Source organism: Neoarius graeffei, chromosome 23 (genome assembly GCF_027579695.1).
Source record: "Neoarius graeffei isolate fNeoGra1 chromosome 23, fNeoGra1.pri, whole genome shotgun sequence".
NCBI lineage: Eukaryota > Metazoa > Chordata > Actinopteri > Siluriformes > Ariidae > Neoarius > Neoarius graeffei.
This window is the reverse complement of record NC_083591.1, coordinates 60090792-60112854: the sequence shown is the minus strand read 5'-3', so window position 1 is coordinate 60112854 and position 22063 is coordinate 60090792. Positions and strand designations below refer to the sequence as shown.

Here is a 22063-nt window from a genome sequence, read left to right as displayed (position 1 = left end):
GTTTGAAAACTGATGTGAAAAGTTTCAGTATCAAACTCAAAACATTGACACTAACATCAGTGTTCCTGCTATATGGAGAACCCCCACCCCACCCCCAATATTACATGTGCTCTGTAGTCATCCCTTTTCATTGACGGACAGGGTAGAGGGGTGCCAATACTTAGTGTAGCACAGCAGATGGACTATAGTCAATAACTGTACGCCTGTGTTTAGGGTGGAGCCGATACATGTGTGTAATGATGTAAATAAACACACAGGAGATAATCAGTAGTCAGGATTATAATCAGGGCGACTGCTGACGCCGTGATCAATATTCCAGCTGCGAGTATTTATTCTCTCACAGGAACATTTTCCGATCCCTTAACTGCAAATCACATTTCAACAAATAACAGGTTGGGAAATTATTCCAGACTGTGGGGTGGAAATTCGCTGTAATAATCCGATCCAAAATCCACAACAGCGTTCCAACATCGGCACTTAGACATCCCGAAAATCCACAGCAAACTCAAGAGCTGGAAGCACAACAAAACACCAGGACAGAACCGAGCATGCTCCACAATAAACATCCTGTAGAGGAGAACCCTCAGCGCACCGCCAGGTCCGAGACACCGAGACAACTGTTTATGTTTGATCAGACATGGATCCAACGCTGTCCTCAGCTGATCCATAATTATACAGGATCCATATTCAGGATGGAGAGTTAAGTTTAGGACACAGGGACACGCCCAGAGCACAGGGACACACTCAGAATGCATACACGCTCAGGACACAGGGACATGCTCAGAATGCAGACACGCTCAGGACACAGGGACACACTCAGAATACAGACACACTCAGGACACAGGGACACGCTCAGAATGCAGACACGCTCAGGACACAGGGACATGCTCAGAATGCAGACACGCTCAGGACACAGGGGCACGCTCAGAATGCAGACACACTCAGGACAGGGACACGCTCAGAATGCAGACACGCTCAAGACACAGGGACACGCTCAGAATGCAGACACGCTCAGGACACAGGGACACACTCAGAATGCAGACACGCTCAGGACACAAGGACACGCTCAGAATGCAGACACGCTCAAGACACAGGGACACGCTCAGAATGCAGACACGCTCAGGACACAGGGACATGCTCAGAATGCAGACACGCTCAGGACACAGGGACACGCTCAGAATGCAGACACGCTCAGGACACAGGGACACGCTCAGGACACAGACACACTCAGAATGCATACACACTCAGGACACAGGGGCACGCTCAAGACACAGGGACACGCTCAGAATGCAGACACGCTCAGGACACAGGGACACGCTCAGGACACAGACACACTCAGAATGCATACACACTCAGGACACAGGGGCACGCTCAAGACACAGGGACATGCTCAGAATGCAGACACGCTCAGGACACAGGGACACACTCAGAATACAGACACACTCAGGACACAGGGACACGCTCAGAATGCAGACACGCTCAGGACACAGGGACATGCTCAGAATGCAGACACGCTCAGGACACAGGGGCACGCTCAGAATGCAGACACACTCAGGACACAGGGACACGCTCAGAATGCAGACACGCTCAAGACACAGGGACACGCTCAGAATGCAGACACGCTCAGGACACAGGGACACACTCAGAATGCAGACACGCTCAGGACACAAGGACACGCTCAGAATGCAGACACGCTCAAGACACAGGGACACGCTCAGAATGCAGACACGCTCAGGACACAGGGACATGCTCAGAATGCAGACACGCTCAGGACACAGGGGCACGCTCAGAATGCAGACACGCTCAAGACACAGGGACATGCTCAGAATGCAGACACGCTCAGGACACAGGGACACGCTCAGAATGCAGACACGCTCAGGACACAGGGACACACTCAGAATGCAGACACGCTCAGGACACAAGGACACGCTCAGAATGCATACACACTCAGGACACAGGGACACGCTCAGGACACAGACACACTCAGAATGCATACACACTCAGGACACAGGGGCACGCTCAAGACACAGGGACACGCTCAGAATGCATACACACTCCCGACACAGGGACACGCTCAGAATGCATACACACTCAGGACACAGGGGCACGCTCAAGACACAGGGACACGCTCAGAATGCATACACACTCCCGACACAGGGACACGCTCAGAATGCATACACACTCAGGACACAGGGACACGCTCAGAATGCAGACACACTGAGGACACAGGGACACACTCAGGACACAGGGACACGCTCAGAATGCAGACACGCTCAAGACACAGGGACACGCTCAGAATGCAGACACGCTCAGGACACAGGGACACACTCAGAATGCAGACACGCTCAGGACACAAGGACACGCTCAGAATGCAGACACACTCAGGATACAAAGGTATGCTCAGAATGCAGACACACTGAGGACACAGGGACACACTCAGAATGCAGACACGCTCAGGACACAGCGACACGCTCAGAACGCATACACACTCAGGACACAGGGACACGCTCAGAATGCATACACGCTCAGGACACAGGGACACGCTCAGAATGCAGACACACTCAGGACACAGGGACACGCTCAGAATGCAGACTCGCTCAGGACACAGGGACACGCTCAGAATGCAGACACGCTCAGGACACAGGGACACGCTCAGAATGCAGACACGCTCAGGACACAGTGACACGCTCAGAATGCAGACACGCTCAGGACACAGGGACACGCTCAGAATGCAGACACGCTCAGGACACAGGGACACGCTCAGAATGCAGACACGCTCAAGACACAGGGACACGCTCAGAATGCAGACACGCTCAGGACACAGGGACACACTCAGAATGCAGACACGCTCAGGACACAAGGACACGCTCAGAATGCAGACACGCTCAAGACACAGGGACACGCTCAGAATGCAGACACGCTCAGGACACAGGGACACGCTCAGAATGCAGACACACTCAGGACACAGGGGTATGTTCAGAATGCATACACACTCAGGACACAGGGACACACTCAGGACACAGGGACACGTTCAGAATGCAGACACGCTCCCGACACAGGGACACGCTCAGAATGCATACACACTCCCGACACAGGGACACGCTCAGAATGCATACACACTCAGGAAACAGGGACACGCTCAGAATGCAGACACACTGAGGACACAGGGACACACTCAGAACACAGGGACACGCTCAGAATGCAGACACACTCAGGACACAGGGACACGCTCAGAATGCATACACACTCAGGACACAGGGACACGCTCAGAATGCAGACACGCTCAGGACACAGGGACATGCTCAGAATGCAGACACGCTCAGGACACAGGGACATGCTCAGAATGCAGACACGCTGAGGACACAAGGACACGCTCAGGACACAGGGACACACTCAGGACACAGGGACACACTCAGAATGCAGACACACTCAGGACACAGGGACACACTCAGGACACAGGGACACGCTCAGAATGCAGACACACTCAGGACACAGGGGTATGTTCAGAATGCATACACACTCAGGACACAGGGACACACTCAGGACACAGGGACACGTTCAGAATGCAGACACGCTCCCGACACAGGGACACGCTCAGAATGCAGACACGCTCAGGACACAGGGACACGCTCAGAATGCAGACACACTCAGGATACAGGGACACGCTCAGAATGCAGACACACTCCCGACACAGGGACACGCTCAGAATGCAGACACACTCCCGACACAGGGACACGCTCAGAATGCAGACATGCTGAGGACACAAGGACACGCTCAGGACACAGGGACACACTCAGGACACAGGGACACGCTCAGAATGCAGACACACTCAGGACACAGGGGTATGTTCAGAATGCATACACACTCAGGACACAGGGACACACTCAGGACACAGGGACACGTTAAGAATGCAGACACGCTCCCGACACAGGGACACGCTCAGAATGCAGACACGCTGAGGACACAAGGACACGCTCAGGACACAGGGACACACTCAGGACACAGGGACACGCTCAGAATGCAGACACACTCAGGACACAGGGACACACTCAGGACACAGGGACACGCTCAGAATGCAGACACACTCAGGACACAGGGGTATGTTCAGAATGCATACACACTCAGGACACAGGGACACACTCAGGACACAGGGACACGTTAAGAATGCAGACACGCTCCCGACACAGGGACACGCTCAGAATGCAGACACACTCAGGATACAGGGACACGCTCAGAATGCAGACACACTCCCGACACAGGGACACGCTCAGAATGCATACACACTCAGGATACAGGGACACACTCAGAATGCAGACACGCTCAGGATACAGGGACACGCTCAGAATGCAGACACGCTCAGGATACAGGGACACGCTCAGAATGCATACACACTCAGGACACAAGGACACGCTCAGAATGCATACACACTCAGGACACAGGGACACGCTCAGAATGCAGACACACTCAGGACACAGGGACACGCTCAGAATGCATACACACTCAGGACACAGGGACACGCTCAGGACACAGACACGCTGAGGACACAAGGACACGCTCAGGACACAGGGACACACTCAGGACACAGGGACACGCTCAGAATGCAGACACACTCAGGACACAGGGACGCACTCAGGACACAGGGACACGCTCAGAATGCAGACACACTCAGGACACAGGGACACACTCAGGACACAGGGACACGTTCAGAATGCAGACACGCTCCCGACACAGGGACACGCTCAGAATGCAGACACGCTCAGGACACAGGGACACACTCAGAATGCAGACACACTCAGGATACAGGGACACGCTCAGAATGCAGACACACTCCCGACACAGGGACACGCTCAGAATGCAGACACACTCAGGATACAGGGACACGCTCAGAATGCATACACACTCAGGATACAGGGACACACTCAGAATGCAGACACGCTCAGGATACAGGGACACGCTCAGAATGCAGACACGCTCAGGATACAGGGACACGCTCAGAATGCATACACACTCAGGACACAGGGACACGCTCAGAATGCAGACACACTCAGGACACAGGGACACGCTCAGGACACAGGGACACACTCAGGACAGAGGGACATGCTCAGAATGCAGACACACTCAGGACACAGGGACGCACTCAGGAAACAGGGACATGCTCAGAATGCAGACACGCTCAGGACACAGGGACACACTCAGAATGCAGACACGCTCAGGATACAGGGACACGCTCAGAATGCATACACGCTCAGGACACAGGGACACGCTCAGAATGCAGACACACTCAGGACACAGGGACATGCTCAGAATGCAGACTCGCTCAGGACACAGGGACACACTCAGAATGCAGACACGCTGAGGACACAGGGACACACTCAGAATGCAGACACGCTCAGGATACAGGGACACACTCAGAATGCAGACACGCTCAGGACACAGGGACACGCTCAGAATGCATACACACTCAGGACACAGCGACACGCTCAGAATGCATACACACTCAGGACACAGGGACACGCTCAGAATGCATACACACTCAGGACACAGCGACACGCTCAGAATGCAGACACGCTCAAGACACAGGGACACGCTCAGAATGCAGACACGCTCAGGACACAGGGACACGCTCAGAATGCAGACACGCTCAAGACACAGGGACACGCTCAGAATGCATACACACTCAGGACACAGGGACACGCTCAGAATGCAGACACGCTCAAGACACAGGGACACGCTCAGAATGCATACACACTCAGGACACAGGGACACGCTCAGAATGCATACACGCTCAGGACACAGGGACACGCTCAGAATGCATACACACTCAGGACACAGGGACACACTCAGAATGCATACACGCTCAGGACACAGGGACACGCTCAGAATGCAGACTCGCTCAGGACACAGGGACACACTCAGAATGCATACACACTCAGGGCACAGGGACGCACTCAGAATGCAGACACGCTCAGGACACAGGGACACGCTCAGAATGCATACACACTCAGGACACAGGGACACGCTCAGGACACAGGGACACGCTCAGAATGCATACACACTCAGGACACAGGGACACGCTCAGAATGCATACACACTCAGGACACAGGGACACGCTCAGAATGCATACACACTCAGGACACAGGGACACGCTCAGAATGCATACACACTCAGGACACAGGGACACGCTCAGAATGCAGACACGCTCAGGACACAGGGACATGCTCAGAATGCAGACACGCTCAGGACACAGGGACATGCTCAGGACACAGGGACACCCTCAGAATGCATACACACTCAGGACACGGGGACACACTCAGGAAACAGGGACACGCTCAGAATGCATACACGCTCAGGACACAGGGACATGCTCAGAATGCAGACACGCTGAGGACACAAGGACACGCTCAGGACACAGGGACACGCTCAGAATGCATACACACTCAGGACACAAGGACACGCTCAGAATGCATACACACTCAGGACACAGGGACACGCTCAGAATGCAGACACGCTCAGGACACAGGGACATGCTCAGAATGCATACACACTCAGGACGTTGAGGGAATACAAATGATGGCATGGTGTTTGAAATATCCTGGTATAAGTGTGTGTTGGTGTTTAATGAAATTAACAATTTAATTAATGATGTAATTAATGATGTAATGTTATTAGTGAATGTGTTTGTATTGGATTGACTTACTTCCCATCAGAGAGATTGATGTTTCGGAATAACGGATAGTTTTCCGGTGTGGGTTTTCCGTGCTGATCTTCGTAGAGGAAGATTGGCGTGCGTCCGATTTCCACTCCGAGCTGCTGCAGTCCTTTATCATCGTAGATGGATAAGAGGAAGGCCTGAGTCCCAGCTCTGGGCTTTATGGTCATGAGGATGGAGAAATCTTCAGGAAATACTCCAGCTGGAAATATACCGCACAGCATTGTTGGTAAAGCCATGTGATGATCATCGAAAACAATAAAACCTCATAGAGCAGTAACGTCTCAGAATAATTAACAGGAAGTAGAATTCTGGTCACCTGACAGTAAAACGATCCACTCAGTGTTCGGATGAAAACTTTTTCTTTAAGTGATTTAATGGAAAACTAACGAGTGACTTGATTCCCTTCCACCTCCTGCAGAGAGACTCCAGTCGGGGCAACAGTTTAATGGGCTGATTTACTGCCACGTTAACTTTATTAGTGGTAAAAAAAAAAAAATCCCATACAGATCTGACAAACAAACAAACAAACTCTAAAATAAAATTTTTAGCTCAAGACGAAAATTAGAACATTTCTGTAAACTCCTGCTTAAGGTTTGTTTTGCAGTCAGGGACAATTTTCCTTTATTTTCCTTTTCCTGAATCTCACATCCTGGGAATGCTTCATTAACGAGACTCCAGTCGCTATAAACAGGTAAATAAACTGTTTTTAACAAGTGAGAACAATTAACAAGTTCAATAACACAACTATAATTAATACAGACACAGTGGTGCGAGTGGGCTGCTCTGATTATTCATCAATGATCACAGTTAGGTAGCTTAAAGAAAGAAGGCATACAATAAAAACAATCTGTTCTGTATCAGTTTCCTGTTCAATAAACAACTATAAGGAATCCAACACTATCACAATCTAGAATCTGGAATAGAACAGAACAGAATTCTATGTTTATAACTTTTAAACATCATCCATGTGGAACATTAAAGCAGCAGTATGTAACTTTTGGAACTCTGGAGACCTCTCTGGTTAAACTGTGTTACTGCAAAGCAACTCGCAGCAAAATATTTTAGAACATCATCTATTTTACTGCTCATATCTTATGGAGTTCGTTGTTGTTTTTGTTTATCGTATTATAATCCCAGTACCATTTAGTTGATTGTGTTTTAGCCTTTCTGGTGTGACTTGTAGCAAAGTAACAGCACCCCTGCCTACTGCTGCTTTAATCTTTGATGCAGTGCTGCAGAGTTCAGCTTTAACCCTCAGTCCTATCCCAGATTCACCTCCTCAGATCATCCCTGATGGTTTTTCTCCCTTCACATAATAATGTGAGCTTTAAAACCTTTTAACAAAGTTACATACAGCTGCTTTAAGCATCATATCTTGTGCCCTTTTAATAACCGAACCGATCTTTTTATTTCCGGAGCAGCTCCTGCCTCAGTTTCGGCCGTGTTGGATTTATTACCTGGAAAGAGTTTTTTGGTTGGGGTGCTGATCTGTGCTTTTTTGTCCACTCTGTAGGCCACGTCGGGTTTGGATCCTCTCCTGACAGGACACAGTCCCTGCGTTTTCGTTATTCCTTCTGGAGAACTGCGAAAGTCCAAAACCTTCAGCACGTCCACCGGATCAGCTGTGAACAGCAGAAAGGGAAAGTCAGATTCTACTAAAAATACACTGACAAACACACACGAGGCTTCACACGAGGCTCCATCGGTCATGAAGCTGAAACTGGACAGACTCCTGCTGCGCTGACGAGCTTCGTCTTATTCAGAGAATAAAAGAACAGATCGTATTTAAAGGATCATTACACTGATATATAAACACAGATTTGAGTCAGAAGTTTGCTCAGTAGTCGCACTACAGGAGGACGAGAGGAAGGGCTTTGGTTCAGCTTCTACAGGAGGGCGGAGTTTGAGATGGTCAATTAACATGAAATTTAAAAAATACAAATAAACCACTTTAATTAAAAATAGAACTATAAATATAAAAAGTACAACATCATTCTTTAATAAATAAAAATGTCTGCGAGTTAACAGGCTGCTGTGGTGTAAGAGGAATAAAAGTTACCCACAGCTGTATGCTAATTATAGGGGCGGGGTTTTCACATTTCAACAGGAACATAAATTTAACAGAAGCTAAAGAAGTGGGCGCTGCCAGGCCGAGTGGTGCTTCACACTGACGCTGGAAAAAGAGCAGGTCCTCTGTATTTGGGAACATTGTGCAGCACTTTGGGAGAGTCCGTAATGCCCTGGAACTCGGAACGTCGGAAAAAGTCCAAGTTGGAAAAGTGCAATGGAAAGTCATGAAATGACATCAAACCCAGAAGCAGGACACGGATTCCTCATCTGTCGCTCATCGAACACACTTCAGATCACCTGATACAGCAATACAGCCCTGGAGATAAACTAGGGCACTCAACTAAGGGGAAGGGCGCGAGAAGTCAGACAGATCCCGGGGGAAGATGGGGAGGAGCAGCAAGAAAAACTGTACAACATTACAAACAAGTGCTTATTAGTTTAATTATTTTAATTTCTCACAGATTTCTCTCTCTCACACACACACACACACACACACACACACACTTGTTGGTTCCAGATGTGCTGTTCAGTAGCTCTAATGCTGACTGATTGTTCTTCCAGTGTTTCCTGCCCACTGTACTTTATAGCACACACACACACACACACACACACACACATACACACACACTCTCTGAAACCTGAGACAGCTTTACAACAAAAACTCCATCATTTCTCAACATTTTAACACAACTCATTCACTGAGACCTGACACACACACACACACACACACACACACACACACACACACACACAGAGGGAGGGAGTGTTTATTGCTGCTATAACATCAGTGACAACTCATTTCTCAGACGTTTCACAACATTAAATGTAAATATAAATGGGTAAAAGTCTTTAATTGCAATAAACTGCTGTGGTATAAAATAAAAGAGTCGGGGATGAGCTGTGACTGTGTGAGAGGATAATCATCCTCAGGGTGGAACAGTGTCTCCGTTTCTCTGGACTCGAGCGTCTCGTCTTCTGAGAGTTTGTATTGTTCTCAGTGAGTGAAGTGTAAATGAAATCGGAGACGTTCTCTTTATTCTTTTTATTCTCTGAAAGTTTATTTTGTCCTGAATGAATGTCGGGTCTCTGTTTCCCTCAGCACTGTTCACACTGGTCATCACCGAGAGAAAGGAGACAGATCAGTGGGGTTTTAAAGTGGAATGTTCACACGTGTGTGTGTGTGTGTGTGTGTGTGTGTGTGTGTGTGTGTGTGTTGTTCTAAACTCTAAACAGACGAGGTGATCTCGCTGTGCGGCTGTAGACTTAGGTTCGTGATCGCTGTCATTGCTCCACAGGCGCCGCGGTTTACGAGATGTTCTGCATGTTGTTGTGATTAAAGCTCCGCTGCTCTTTTCATCCAGGACTAACCGATCAGTTGTGCCAGATTTACAGTCTGATTAACGCAGACATGTGGAGCGAGGTGCAGAAGAACACCGAGTCTCAGAACATCACACTCGTGTCCCACTCCTCCTGCACACACCTACTTTCACACTCCATCACAGAGCCTGGGTTTGACGAACGGAGCAGGGACGTGCGGTCTGGAAGATGACAGTAATGTTGGTGCAGTGAGAACAGAGTGAACTAATCACCATCAATCACTCACCAGGTCTGAGAGGAAGAATCAGACCCTGCACACACAGAGCAAATGGCATCAGAGGAAAAAAAAAAAAAACCCAGGACACTTTGGTGATGTTTCATCAGCTACTGTTCTACTGGAGAGCCTGACGAAGGGGACGGAGATGATATCATTACAGGAGCGCCAGCCAATCATACACAAGCATGAGCTGTGTCCCAAATCACCATTTTATACAGAACTCTAAAGGAACACGGGAGTATTTTATTGGATCCAATGAACAATTAAAGGATCTTTGATTAAACACACACACACACACACACACGGGTTCTAACTTCTCTCTCTTTCTCTGCTGTAGGGTTCCATCAGAACAACAACTAAGAACCTTGAAGAGTTCTAAAGGTTCTCTGAGTGCAGAGGATGATTTCTTGCTCATTGTCCAGCTCCAAACCGCAGCTCAACCATAATAAATGGCCGCGTACTAAATACAGTGTTGTGTAGTTTGGGACGAAGCCCATGGAGAGACTGGCACACACACACACACACACACACACACACACACACACACACACACACATACACACACTATAAGAATGTAAAATTCTGGTTTCTGTTCAGGTTTGAGCGTCTCGTTACAAACCGACTGCTGATGAAACCATGAATGAGACGATGTCATGCGTCTCCTGGTCAGCAGATAGACAGGAAGTCTCACGTTCCAACTCTGGCGGACAATAAACTGCGTACCCACAGCCACACGCTGGAGATCATTCATCTTTCGTTCTTGGATAAATGAACATCAGCTCATTTCCAGACAAACTTCAACAGGGTTTTATTTTAACATGGCTAAAGAAGTTATTTTCCATGAAATCCCACCGGATTCTGACTCAAAGGGCTTTTAAAGTTGGAAACAGAAGCAGCCTGGACTCCAGCCTGTGTGGAATCATATAAGATCCAATCTGAGAATTAAAACCTCTGCAGCTCTATGCCTTATTTACAGCACAGACTCCATTAGAACCTCCTGTTCACAAGAAGAGTTCAGCACTAAAAACCTCCTGCTAATCTCTCAATGTCCACAGAGTTGCTGAGTTCTGCACTCTGACTGGTCAGAAGGTGTTGATTAATTCTCTCTAACAGCAGCTCTGTTTATCGCTGCTATAACATCAGAGAGAAACAGGAAATAACCTGTTTCAGCAACATTAAATGTAACTATAAAACAGATAAAAACATATGACACTGTTCATTAATAAATGAAAATGGTAACGAGTGATAAGTCTCTGTGGTGCAAGAGGAATAAACCGCTTGGGGACGTGCTGTTAGAGGAAACTAATCACTCCCACCACCCTGATTCCTGTCCTATAACAGCGCGTCCCCCAGTAGGTGATTATTCCGATACAGATTCAGGTCCTGTGTGGTGAAACGTCTTGCAGTGTGATGATGTGATGGTCCTGTCACTCACCTCTGGATAAATAAAGGTTCTCAGCTTTATGAAAAGGTTCTAGCTGGGGTTTGTTGATGTCGGTGAACCTCCATGCTAACGCTAACACACAGGCTAGCACATAGTGTGTATGTTTACTCCTGTCGTAAACTCAGAGTAGTGTGTTCTAATCTCTGAAGAGGTTTTGAGCACACACACACACACACACACTGCTGACTGTGTTTTAGCTACAGAGTTAAACAGACTAATAATAAAAGTAATATTTTTGCTTCAGACTAAAACTAAGTAAAATTTTATTCACATTAATCAGCATGAAGGCAGATTTTTTTTCTCCTTCACATAAATAAGCAAACAATTCACCAAAATCACGCTTCGATTCAGTTCACAATATTGGGTTCACTATTCAATTTTCCCATGATTGTTTTTTAATTAAATGAAGAACATTTTATTATCAATAAAAATTCAACATTTATTTTCCTATTTATCAACTTAAATATTCCTTTTGTTAAATTTAAAACAAAACAAAATTTGGCCTCATTTTATTAATAATCAACAGTAATTATTTACCCACATTTATAAAGTTTGGAGTAAAATATTAACACAAATATTCCTTTTCTTAATAAACTTTTATGAACATTTATGAACTTTTCATGAACACAGCAGCTCTTTCACATTTTATATCTGATTTAAGTTTGTTTTCGCAGCATTAGAGCTGTGTTACTTCAACCGACAGTGAAGTCACGTGTATTCCTGCTATCTTGTGTTACTGCGCCCCCTGCTGCCTAAACACAATTACAGCATGGAAAAACTCAGATTAAAACACGCTGATCATCACTCATTTCTTATTTCGTCAATTTGAAATCATATATTAGTATCGTGATTTATCATCACAGGACATATCATTACATACCAAACGAAAAATTCAGATGATGGTCTAACTGTCCTCGGTTTACAGTTGAAATGTTTTAAAAGTGTGTATCGTGACCTGGTGTGCTGACTCCACCATCTGGCAAACAGGAAGTCCTGATCTCCCATTTCCTATTGCACATAAAGGGCCTGGTGAAGTTGTGGATTTGGTTTTACTGACCATACTGAAGACATTAGAGCCTTGGCGCACGCGCACACACACACACACACTTTGCATTTTATCTCTGAGGTTAAAACTAACTATAAAAAAATAAATCACATTCCGATTCCAGCCTGTCTAACAGACGGAGATCAGATGCTACAGATCAGACAGGAGGAATGTATGCAGCAGGAGACACTTCCAGGTGAGCAGCTCAGCGTAATTATCATAAAATCGCACGCAGTTAAAAACCAGCCTCTAATCTTTGGTCAAAAATAATTCTGACCGGCGCTGGGCCACACCCTGAAATCACTGCAGCTAATAGTCTGGAACTTTTATCCAGAACCTGTGTGTGTGTGTGTGTGTGTGTGTGTGTGTGTGTGTTTCTCTCTATTCTCCAGCTGAACTGAAGGTCTCTTTGTGTGCCTCAGAAATGCCTTCCAGTGCGTCTGCATACCTAAAAGCCTCATATATTCCAGATGTGCAGATTTAGCGGCTCAGTATGACCGCACGCACAGAAGCTCTTAAAAACGGCAATATCCCAAATCAGCACAAAGCGAGTGCCTGTGAAGTGCATCAAGAATAAAATCCAGGCCGGTTTCACTTCTTCTTGTACGTTATCGCTCGTCTTTATTGGTCTCAGTGGACAGCATCGAGGACAACTGTGTGTTCTTGCTGACTAATGACTCAAGACTGGGGTCTTATCAAAGCACAGAAAACGCTTCACTTCCTGTTTCTTTGCTGACTCCAGCTGTGCAGCTGCCAGAAATTTCAACATCCTTCAAACAACAAAATCATAGACATGTGAAGAAACCCAATCAGAGATCTGATTAAAAACCTGCTCGCTTTATTTATCCACAGGATCTTCACAAGACAATCACAAGTCTTCTCATTCTGCTGGGTTTCTTGTGAGAACATTTACGGGTTCTGTTTGATTATATCTCTGGAAGGTTTTCTGTACAGCCCTGATTCGAAAAAAGTTGGGACAAAGTACAAATTGTAAATAAAAACGGAATGCAATAATTTACAAATCTCAAAAACTGATATTGTATTCACAATAGAACATAGACAACATATCAAATGTCGAAAGTGAGACATTTTGAAATTTCATGCCAAATATTGGCTCATTTGAAATTTCATGACAGCAACACATCTCAAAAAAGTTGGGACAGGGGCAATAAGAGGCTGGAAAAGTTAAAGGTACAAAAAAGGAACAGCTGGAGGACCAAATTGCAACTCATTAGGTCAATTGGCAATAGGTCATTAACATGACTGGGTATAAAAAGAGCATCTTGGAGTGGCAGCGGCTCTCAGAAGTAAAGATGGGAAGAGGATCACCAATCCCCCTAATTCTGCGCCGACAAATAGTGGAGCAATATCAGAAAGGAGTTCGACAGTGTAAAATTGCAAAGAGTTTGAACATATCATCATCTACAGTGCATAATATCATCAAAAGATTCAGAGAATCTGGAAGAATCTCTGTGCGTAAGGGTCAAGGCCGGAAAACCATACTGGGTGCCCGTGATCTTCGGGCCCTTAGATGGCACTGCATCACATACAGGCATGCTTCTGTATTGGAAATCACAAAATGGGCTCAGGAATATTTCCAGAGAACATTATCTGTGAACACAATTCACCGTGCCATCCGCCGTTGCCAGCTAAAACTCTATAGTTCTAAGAAGAAGCCGTATCTAAACATGATCCAGAAGCGCAGACGTCTTCTCTGGGCCAAGGCTCATTTAAAATGGACTGTGGCAAAGTGGAAAACTGTTCTGTGGTCAGACGAATCAAAATTTGAAGTTCTTTATGGAAATCAGGGACGCCGTGTCATTCGGACTAAAGAGGAGAAGGACGACCCAAGTTGTTATCAGCGCTCAGTTCAGAAGCCTGCATCTCTGATGGTATGGGGTTGCATTAGTGCGTGTGGCATGGGCAGCTTACACATCTGGAAAGACACCATCAGTGCTGAAAGGTATATCCAGGTTCTAGAGCAACATATGCTCCCATCCAGACGACGTCTCTTTCAGGGAAGACCTTGCATTTTCCAACATGACAATGCCAAACCACATACTGCATCAATTACAGCATCATGGCTGCGTAGAAGAAGGGTCCGGGTACTGAACTGGCCAGCCTGCAGTCCAGATCTTTCACCCATAGAAAACATTTGGCACATCATAAAACGGAAGATACGACAAAAAAGACCTAAGACAGTTGAGCAACTAGAATCCTACATTAGACAAGAATGGGTTAACATTCCTATCCCTAAACTTGAGCAACTTGTCTCCTCAGTCCCCAGACGTTTACAGACTGTTGTAAAGAGAAAAGGGGATGTCTCACAGTGGGAAACATGGCCTTGTCCCAACTTTTTTGAGATGTGTTGTTGTCATGAAATTTAAAATCACCTAATTTTTCTCTTTAAATGATACATTTTCTCAGTTTAAACATTTGATATGTCATCTATGTTCTATTCTGAATAAAATATGGAATTTTGAAACTTCCACATCATTGCATTCCGTTTTTATTTACAATTTGTACTTTGTCCCAACTTTTTTGGGATCGGGTTGTAGATCCCTATAACAAAGTGCCAGTTCTGGAAGCTTAGAGAACTCTTCATTAACCAAAGAACCCTTAAAGAACCCTTTCTTGGAAGATTGAGAACACTTAATTATCCAAACAAATCTCTAAAGAAGCCATGAAGAACCCTGAAGATCTTGCGTCTTTTACTACTACACTTCTAAAAGTTGGCGCTGTTGGAGACAGCTGCCTCTCCAGTAGCTCTGTAGTTTTTTAGCTTTTTAAACCTTTTTTTACATTTTGTTTTTCGAAGACATAGTGCGTTTTTCTTCATATCCCATGGATATTTTTTATTTTAACATGCAACCAGGAGCCAGTTTTCTCACTTATTCAAGAAAGGAGTTGCTGGCCCTGAAAACAATGGGACGAGCCGGGATACGACACCCCATCCCGGCAGAGCTGAGGAGGAAACCCAGGGGCTGTAAAGCTGGGGCTAAGCTAAAGGCTAGGCTAGCGGACAACCGATGGCACTGCAAACCATCCATTCCCTCTGTTATTATGGGGAATGTGAACTCACTGCCAAACAAGATCAACGAGCTTTCCGCTCTGAACAACCAGCGGATTTACTGGGAGAGCAGCTTGTTTATCTTTACGGAAACATGAATAACCCACCTTGTACCGAATGCTAACGTGGACCTGCAGGGATTCACTGCTGTGAGAGCCAACAGAGACACTAAAGCATGCGGGAAAAGCAAAGGTGGGGGACTCATCATCTATGTGAACAACCACTGGTGTAACCTGGGACATATCTCCGTAAAGACAGTTTTATGTTGCCTGGACTTGGAGCTGCTAGCCGTTAGCCTGCGGCCATATTATCTGCCGAGGAAGTTCAGTCACATGATCACCATCTGTGTTTACATCCCTCCGAGGGCAGATGCAGCCGCTGCATGTGAGAGGATTCACTCTGTCACAGCAAGGCTGCAGACACAGCACCCTGAGGCATTTATCATAATTTCTGGGGACTTTAATCACGCTACTCTGGACTCTACTTTGGCTGCTTTTTACCAGGCTGTGGGTTGTCCAACAAGGAATAACAGGACAATTGACTTGCTGTATGCTAATGTGAGGGATGCATACAGAGTCACACCCCTCCCCCCACTAGGGAAGTCTGACCATACACCCCTCCGGTGCAAAGGCAGCCTGCAACAACTAGCTCCATCAGGAGGTGGTCCCCTGAAATGGAAGATGCCCTCAGAGACTGTTATGACACCACGGACTGGGATGTGCTGCTTAGCCCACACTGTGAGGACATAGAGGGGCTGACACACTGTCTGACAGATTACCTTAACTTCTGTGCAGACGTGGTCTCCCCCGCTAAGACTGTACGGTGACTGTATGTCCCCCCTGCCCTCCCCCTCACTGCAGCCAGCTCTCCTTCTTCCCTCAATACACCTCCCCCCAGCCATTGCAGCAGCCCCCTCCTCCTCCTCCCTCAACACAGGCTCCTCCATGCATCACTGCAGACCAAGTCAGAGGTCAACTGAGGAAGCTTCATCCCAGGAAAGCAGCAGGCCCGGATAAGGTGTGTCCACGACTACTGAAGACCTGCAGTGCTGAACTGGGTGAACCACGCCAATGTATCTTCAACCTCAGCCTGCAGCTGGGGAGAGTGCCCACCCTCTGGAAGACATCATGCATCGTTCCAGTTCTTAAGAAGAACTGGCCCAGAGAGCTGAATGACTTCCGACCGGTGGCACTCACTTCACATCTGATGAAGACGTTGGAGTGGCTCTTCCTCAGCCTCCTCAGACCTCAGGTGCAACACGCCCAGGATTGTCTGCAGTTTGCATACCGAGCAGGTGTTGGTGTGGAAGACGCAATCCTCTACCTGCTACACCGAGCCCACTCGCATCTGGATAAGGGAAATGGCACAGTGAGGATCCTCTTCTTGGACTTCTCGAGTGCCTTCAACACCATCCAGCCCCTTATGCTTCAGGACAAACTGAACAGGATGCGAGTGGACCCCTGCCTGGTCACCTGGATCTCCAGCTACCTTACCAATAGGCCGTAGTACGTCAGGCTGAAGGACATCAATCTGACACTGTGATTAGCAGCACCGGAGCACCCCAGGGCACGGTGCTGACCCCTCTTCTCTTCACCCTGTACACCGCGGACTTCTGCTACAACTCAGAGCTGTGTCACATTCAGAAGTTTGCTGATGACACAGCCATAGTGGGGTGTATCAGGGACGACAGAGAGGAGGAGTATAGGAGCCTGGTGAGGGACTTTGCCATTTGGTGCAATAGGAACTATCTGCAGCTCAACACCTCGAAGACCAAGGAGCTGGTCATTGACTTTGGGAGGTCCAGACCAAGGTCACGACCAGTTCTGATCGAGGGAGTCGAGGTGGAGGCTGTGGATTCCTACAAGTACCTCGGGCTGTGGCTGGACAGCAAGCTGGACTGGACTTGCAACACCAACCACCTCTACAGGAAGTTACAGAGCAGGCTATCCTTCCTGAAGAGGCTGCGGTCCTTTAACATCTGCAGGAAACTCCTGTGGATGTTCTATCAATCTGTGGTCGCCAGTGTCCTGTTTTACACCGTGGTGTGCTGGGGGGCAGCACATCCAAGAAGGACACATCCAGGCTGGACAAACTGATCAGGCGGGCCGGCTCTGTGGTCAGCATGAAGCTGGACTCTCTGGTGACGGTGGCAGAGAAGAGGTCTATGGACAAACTACTGAACATCATGGACGATGCCAGTCACCCTCTGCACACCGTCATCAGCAACCAGAGGAGCCTGTTCAGTGACAGAATGCTCCTTCCCAAGTGCAGGATGAACAGACTTAAAGTGCACATCACGGGTAAATTCAGGAGCAAGATCAATGTAATTCTCTTACTTTATATTAAAGTTTGCTCAAATATCTGTCACGTTTTGCATTTTGTGCAATTTTTTGACCTTGCACAGTACCAGAAAAATTCAGTTGAAATCAAGCCATTTGAGGCGAATTGGTCCGCCTCTGAAAAAACTTGGTATTTGGATTTCCCGGGAAACATTGATTTTCGTGACGTCGCGTGCGGGACGCCTCCCTCTGAATCCTACGTCAGCGCTGGTTTGTTTATGAGAAAACGACCTGGTGGTTTTCTGCAAATTTCTTCAACGTTATCGCGTAATTATTAAAATGGTTAACAGATGTATCGTAGGAGGGTGTAGCAACACCAATCATGATGGGATTAGTACTCATCGTTTTCCAAAAGACCGGACAATGAGAGAGAAATGGGAGCGCTTGGTCTACACAGGCTGTGCACTGAAACCGTGCAAGCTCTTGCAGCCTGCTGGCGCTTCCGCAGGTGACATCATGATTCTGGCTCCAGACTCCCTTGGGATTTTTCCAGACGCGCTTTGTTATTTCATTTTTTTCTGCTGTAGACAGATGGCCTTGTGCAAAATTCCCCTTCTGGATGAGTGTGTAAAGGGACATACTTTCATATAAAAAAAAACACGAAATTGGTCCAGAATATGCACTTTAAAAACTCCTTTGTCCCTCACGCCATCAGACTGTACAACTCCTCTCTGGGGGGGAGGAGGGGTAACAGGAGGACAGAGGATGGGAAGGAGCAGTAGCCTCGCCTGACAAAAAGCAATACTGGACAATGTGCAATACCTTTCCTTATGTTAATACTTAATTTATCTAGAAGTTTTCTCTATTTTCTATTCTCTGTTTATTCTCTAATGATGCTGCTGGAATTTTAATTTCCCTGAGGGAACCTTCCCAAAGGGATCAATAAAGTTTTATCTATCTATCTATCTATCTATCTATCTATCTATCTATCTATCTATCTATCTATCTATCTATCCTGGCCTGCTGTAATGTGACGTTATAAATGAAAACAAACATTCACTTTTCACCATCACTATAAAAACAAACACACTCTTATGGGTTCTTCAGATGTCCCTCTGAGGTTCTGAATGCTAAGGAACAAGCTAATGCTAACAAGAGACTGATTTATTTATGTACCTCATGGAGCTTAAACTATTAGAAATTTAGAAAACATCAACAATTTGCTTCTCTCTTTGATGGAACTTTTCAAGGTTCTATGTAGAATCCTCCACCAGAGATGGTTCCAAGCAGAATCAGCTTTTGGAAGCTGATAATGAAGCCAGTGTGGATCTTCAGTGAGCTGCGTTTGAGGAGACGTGATGAAGAGCTGACTGCAATGACGGAGTGGAACACTAGAGGGCAGTATAAATAAATTACATGATGTATAGCTTGTACGCTGTAATATTCACTCATGTAGTCAAGAACCCGTGAGGATTTATGGCTAAATAAAACACCCCATGCTTGTATATCTACGCTAACAGACACTTTTATGCTAACGGTGAGGACACGCGTCTGCACTCCGACACAATCACGAAGCAGCGCGTGAACGTGAGGAGATTAGCATCATCACGCTGAGTGTGTGTGACACCACAGAGCTTCATGATGTAATAAAGACTCGCTGTGTAGATTTACGGCTGCATGGTTCACACACACACACACACACACACACACACACACACACACACACACACACGTCCACTCAGTGTTTTATTAGAAGTGGACTGAAATAACGCAGCGCCGCGTGTCTGTGGGAACCGGGGCACCGCTAACAGTCTCAGCTGTGTGGATATGGAGGGAATCATGACACCTTTTCTTCCTCGAGGTTCCCCACATCTGGAACACCGGACTACAACTGAACTCTGGATAACTTTCATAGTTGGAGGCCAGACCGGGTTAATTAACCCCAGACAGATACTGCGCTAAATAACAGGCGAATGCTAGTGCTAAGAAAAAGAGTTTTGTAAAGTTTACACTCTTAAATCCTTAAAAGTTCTCCGGTTGTCCTTCAGAACCCTTAAAGGTTCTCTGGAGAACCCAAAGTCAGAGAGGTTCATTAGGAGAAAACGTCCTGAGCAGGAATCTTTTTGGAATCTATTTAATGAACCCTTAATAAACAGCCCTTTAAGAGTGAATGCAAAATTCCAAACACCAAAACAAAACCATAAAAATATTTGCACCATAAGGGGTTCTTCCATTGTCCCTCTGTGGGAACCATGAAGAGTTCTTGATTTCTAACTGATGCTAACTAGCAGTTTGATGCTAAATAGCAAGCTAACTCCAGCAAGAGAAAGAGTTTTCAGTTTCTGATCGATGTGATTTGTTCAGGTTTACTGAAACTCAGGTCCTGTGATTAAAGTTAAACTTCTTGTTTTGACCCTAAAGAAGGAAATTAGTGTCTGAGGTTCTTCCTGTAAGAATTAACATTTCAGATAAGCAGATAAAAGTTGACGCAACGCCTCAGCAGGTTGGAGAACCGGAGTGAGATACGACCTAGTGGAACCACATGAGCGCCGCAAGCTGCGTTATAAACGTTGGAGGGAATTTTTTTTCCATTTTCCCCCCCAGACCATCTCACCACACCCCCCTCCCCGACCAGCCCCCACCCTTTACTGGCCTTCAGTGAGAACCAGGCTACTGTGGAGAAATGGTACACACACACACACACACACGCACGCACGCTGGAACGCAGGAAATAACACTAATCCGTTCCTGATGTCATTCATAAACCTGCTGGTGGAGAAAATCACCAATAAAACTAATAACACTTCAGAAGAACTCTAAGTGCACTTTTTACAGCCATGTACTCAGATCTCTGGTCGACACGCTCCGAAAAACGGATAAACACACAACAATAACAGGAACAGTGCTACAAAAAGGGTTCTTTAGATGGAACAGCATTTCTGGCCTCAAAGACGGTTTTTACATTACATTCTTAAAAATAAAACTGTAAAATCAATAATGACGCATCCTACGGCTTTTGTATTCAACATCATTTAAAAGCTGATAAAAATAAAGTTTGTGGGATTTTTTTAGAACTCGCAGTTCATTGCACCAAAATTCCAGTTCTTTCATGCTAATAAAATTAATATTAATATATTTTAATAAATAAAAGGGAAAATTAATTCGTGACCAGCTGGAAATAACTTGAGTTTTGCTTGAACTGAGTTTGTGTCGATTTATAACTCACAGTTTATAGCTCAAACATTCCTTAAGATTTAAACTATATATTTAAAAAAATAGACTTTTAATCTGTCAGTAAGTAAATAAATAAATAATTAAATAAATAAAAGATAGATAGATAGATAGATAGATAGATAGATAGATAGATAGATAGATAGATAGATAGATAGATAGAGCAGGGAAAAGTTCTTTAAACAGGCTTTTTTTCCCCTCATCATTTCCATCCATGAACGTTTCCTGTATGGTGGGAAAAGATTTTTTATTTTCTTTGTAAGGAATTATTCTTTCTTGGTGCACTTTTATTTTGTTGAGTGTGAACCTGCAACCCCACACTGCCACACCCACAACACACCCCACACCCACAACACACCCCACACCTTTCCTCAGAAAGCCTGTAAAGGTCCGGCCCAGTTTTACAGCAGCGTCCTCCATCGCCACACCCACCTCCATCGCCACACCCACCTCCACTCCCACCTCTATCTGCCACACCCACCTCAATTTCCCACACCCACCTCCATCTCCCACCTCCACACACACCTCCACCTCCCACACCCACCACACCCACAGCCGAAACCCTGCAACTAAATACAGAGCAAATAAAAAACCTCACAGTGAAAAATATCACATTTA

At 46.3% G+C, this 22063-nt stretch overlaps 1 protein-coding gene across 1 annotated transcript in view; it reads right to left on the bottom strand.

Annotated features, from left to right (window-relative positions):
* col11a1b (collagen, type XI, alpha 1b) overlaps positions 1 to 22063 on the bottom strand; it is a 141821-nt gene that overhangs the window by 92870 nt on the left and 26888 nt on the right. Inside the window, exons 2-3 of the mRNA XM_060905455.1 lie at positions 8170 to 8334; positions 6698 to 6911 (exon numbers count right to left, since the gene is read on the bottom strand). Of these exons, the coding sequence (XP_060761438.1) occupies positions 6698 to 6911; positions 8170 to 8334 (379 nt within the window). The remainder of the gene's footprint in view (positions 1 to 6697; positions 6912 to 8169; positions 8335 to 22063) is intronic.